This window comes from Sinocyclocheilus anshuiensis, unplaced genomic scaffold (assembly GCF_001515605.1).
Source record: "Sinocyclocheilus anshuiensis isolate Anshui unplaced genomic scaffold, SAMN03320099.WGS_v1.1 scaffold874, whole genome shotgun sequence".
Taxonomy (NCBI): Eukaryota; Metazoa; Chordata; class Actinopteri; order Cypriniformes; family Cyprinidae; genus Sinocyclocheilus; species Sinocyclocheilus anshuiensis.
The window spans coordinates 1,338,394-1,342,502 of NW_015538065.1; the positions used below are offsets into that span (position 1 = coordinate 1,338,394).

Here is a 4,109-nt window from a genome sequence, read left to right on the forward strand (position 1 = left end):
TAGATAGATAGATAGATAGATAGATAAAGCCAGACAGACTAGCCAGACAGACAGACAGACAAAGCCAGACAGACAGACTAGATAGATAGAAAGACAGATAGAGCCAGACCGACAGATAGATAGATAGATAGATAGATAGATAGATAGATAGATAGATAGATCGATCAATATAAATTTTAAAATGCCACCTATGGAAAACTTTCAAATCAAATTCAATTTTCTGTGGTTCCTGTTAAATCTAATCAAAAGGCTTCTGGTTTAGTCATAACTTATTTTTTGTTCCCTGCTGAAAGCCTTTTGCTACATCCCCTGCTCTGAATTGGTCTCTCATAACATTCCTGATTCACTTGTTCTCTTTCTCCTGCTGTTTGGCACATCTGCATTTCCACCCCCCAGGTACACTTCAACGAGAACCAGAGTCAGTACGTGAAGCTCGAGGTGTCCGTTCCTAAGGGCCCTTTGCTCCAGTGCATCGAGGGGTACGGAACCACACCAGCGTCTGGCTCGCACAGGTTTCACTTCCTAAAGCCTTGCCAGGTCTCCGGCCTCCTACGCCTTAACAAGGGTGCCGAGCTGAAGGCTGTCACCGGAGGTTTCTTCAGTCTGCAGATGTCGGGCAAACACTACTTTGGCCTCTTCAAAGTCAACTAGAGGCACAGACGGTTTTCCAGACACCTCAGCTGTATGGACAAAATAGTTTTATAGTTTTCCACAGATCACTGGCCCAAAAGTACCTAACCTAAACCTGTCTCTTTGAACCTGGCGTTGCCTTTACAGAGGAAATTTTGACTCCGCGAGGAACGTTTCTATAACCAGCTGACTGTGGTCACAGATGACCCCTTTATGAACGCAAGTGCCCTTCCATGGAGATGTCATCGGGATGTTAATCACTGCACATCTTGCCTTGCTGGACCAATTTATGGAGAATCATTTGGTACTCTGTCGGTTTAGCTGCAAATGCCTTATTAAAAGCAAACCAGCACAATTTGTACTATATAAATATAGCATTTAATTACAGCATACCAGAGACATTGCTCCAGCAGCGTGGTTGGCTTATATACTGGCATAACCAGTTTGACCAAAAGGACTATGAATTTTCAGCAGCGTTGCAGGCCACTACAAGCATGAGAGGTTTCACCACTGGTTACTTGGCTGGACCAAAACAGAGTTGCCCTAGTTCCTGAACTGCCTTGCCACTGGATGGGTTCAGCGCAGAAAAATGAAGGTTTTGGTTGGTCGTTATGAAAACTCAAGAGCGACTAAATATGCATCAGATAATACAAGAAACTTTACTTTTGTTGTTGCATCGATTTGAAACAACAAGCCACAGGTTTCTTTCCAAATACACTGTCACTGTGACATATGAAACATATTAATATTTATCGATGAAAAGGCCGTGACTTCAAAGCAGATGATGTATCTTGTGTACTGTACTGTGTCACTGAAAGTGGATTATGTGTACATATGGCATGAAGGTTGATGGCATGGGCGGCACAGACCTTTAAAAAAAAAGTCACAGTATGCCTTTAGTTTTTATATAATGTGCAATTTCATGTTATATTTTTTTAAAAGTTCAAGTTACAGATTTTTACACCATTATTTCATTTAATCTCACTAATTAGAAATGTATGAAACCACTGGTGCCTCGAATCTGTCAATGTCTACCTGACCTACCGCTCCTGAAGCCTTTCGTACATCTTGTCAATACTGTCAATTAAATCTGAAATGGAAATTACAACCATGCACTTTGCCCCAAATGGGTTTCCTAATAATGCAGCTGGCTTCCTCTTTGTATTTCCTGAACCCTCATGTGGACCCCTGCAAACCGTCTCATTTCCACTTGCTTCTGGAATCTCACTTCCTGTATCTCAATCTGCAGCAAATAGTTGAAAACCTTTGAGGAAAAACATGTGCTTATTCCCTCCTGATCTCTAGCCCCATTCCTTCCCCCTTGTCTACTCGGTATATATATATATTTTTTTTCATCTGTTTGGGTTCACTCCTCGCATAAAATCCACATTTGGCTAGCAGCACCGTTTCTGCTTTTAAAACATCCCAGATAAACCTGACTGGGTCAAGATGAAGTTTAAGGTGATGGAGGCAGTTTCGATTAGAAAATATGCACAGGTGTTTCTTTTTCATGGGCAATTTTTTTTTAAATCATCAGAAAAATGTATTTTACCTGTAAATTGGGTTGAAGATATGAGGTTCCTGCATTTATGGGTATTGAGAAGGTATCAAGAAATGTAATCTCTGTAGGTTTTCAAAGCCAAACGACCTGTAAAACTGATAAAGAAGTTATATTACAAGCCTGCAAAATGCAATGCAGCTGCCATAAATTATGTTGTAATATTAAATAATCGTAGTCAAATAGGACAAAATATTAAGACTTTAAAAGACATTTAAACATTTGCTTGGCATGTTTTATTTAAACAATCAAGTCTGAATGTGCCAAATCAAAAAGAGTAAAGACTTTAGTTGCAGTCAGCGTTCTGAGATGCGTGCTAAGACTACGCATGCGCATTGGCTGCTCTAGCCTGAAAAAGAATTAAAAATTTAAAAGAATTTCAGCATAAGAAAGAATCTTTATTAGACAGTTGTTATTCTATAGTCTTGGGTAGAAGACACTTTAACGATGATTTCTGACGAAACCAAAATGGACGCTCATAAAACATTGAATAGTGAGTAAATTTTAAATGACTTTTGCAAATATAATATATATACAGGCGCGGATTAATGCACAGGCTTGCCTAGGCTGCAGCCTAGGGGCCCCACGTGTGCAGGGGCCTCGGATTGGCCAGCCTGTTTTTTTTTTATTATTATTTTAAATGTACTTCAGCGTGAACAAAAAAGACCCGGATTGGTCCATAAGAACACTTGATTCTGCTCTCAAAATGCACCAGATTTATGCATTTAAATTTAAAATGAACAAAATTTTCTTATGGGGGGCATACCCCCGGAACCCCCTAGACTAGAGCAACCAATGTGCACCCACAAAATCCTGTGGGAACACTGGGAATGTAAAGGAAACACTGTAGGATTGGCTGTCTCAGTGTGTGTGTGTATGCCAGTTCACCTTACTATTTGCATGGACCATGTAATGGCACTAAATACATTTCTCCAGTAAAGCATAATGATTAAGGGGGGCCTCACACAAAGAGCAGCCTAGGGGCCCCTGACCACCTTAATCCGCTCCTGTATATATATATTTTTTTTTTGTTTGTTTAGTAACAGTCTGGAGCACTGCAATAGATATTCCAATGAACCGATTAATTCTCCCAGTCCCAACTCTTTCATAACAAGAACAGCAAAACAGAAATTGTTCAGTTGAATTTTTATTTTATTACAAACAAAACAAAACAAAAGAGAGAAAGATGCATTATTAACATGTTCCATTCGGTGAGCCGAATGTCGATCACAACAATGTCACTGACTGTCTGGAATCACAATGTACACAGTGACGCTTAGCAGGAAACAAACAAAATGATAACAAAAAATATTAAAAGACAGAATGAAAAATGGACAGAAAGTGCTTGATTTGACAACTCTCCCAAATAATACCAAGCACTGAAACTAACGATATTTCAGTTTCAACAAAAGGATCTATACTCGGGACCAGGGCAAATAAATTAACATTTCAACTCTGATCTGTCTGAGTTGAGGCCTAGCTAGCCTAGCTAGAACTGCAGGCATATACAAGAGTTCACATCTGCTGATTAACCCTTTACAGTTGTATTACCAGTATTACCATTTACATTACAAGGCTTGTATTTGTAGGAGCCAAAGATCATAAAGAAACACTGGAAGGAATTCCATTTGCTGATTTAAATATATGCATTCATATGTCTTCAATTTCATGGTTACACGTGATCCACTGCATACAAGTTATTCGTTTGCAAGGCCCAAATCTAGATATAAGCGATGTCCGTTAGATAGCAATGATATCAATCATCCCGAAGTCCTTTTGACCTCTTTGTGGAATATTATTACAAGAGGTCCGGTATAGAGAAATGTCATGGACCAAACATACAATGCATCAATGTTTCGACTGTTTTTTTTAATTATTATTTTCATTTGGTAGAAGCTTCGCAATCAAGGACAACATCAAG

The 4,109-nt window shown here is 39.2% G+C and overlaps 1 protein-coding gene across 1 annotated transcript in view; it reads left to right on the forward strand.

The window, feature by feature from the left end:
• The window catches only part of tnfsf12 (TNF superfamily member 12), a 17,012-nt gene extending 14,839 nt beyond the window's left edge, over positions 1-2,173 (forward strand). The window contains exon 6 of the mRNA XM_016479633.1: positions 397-2,173. Within this exon, the coding sequence (XP_016335119.1) occupies positions 397-651 (255 nt within the window). The 3' untranslated portion in view covers positions 652-2,173. The remainder of the gene's footprint in view (positions 1-396) is intronic.
• Positions 2,174-4,109: the final 1,936 nt, after the last annotated feature.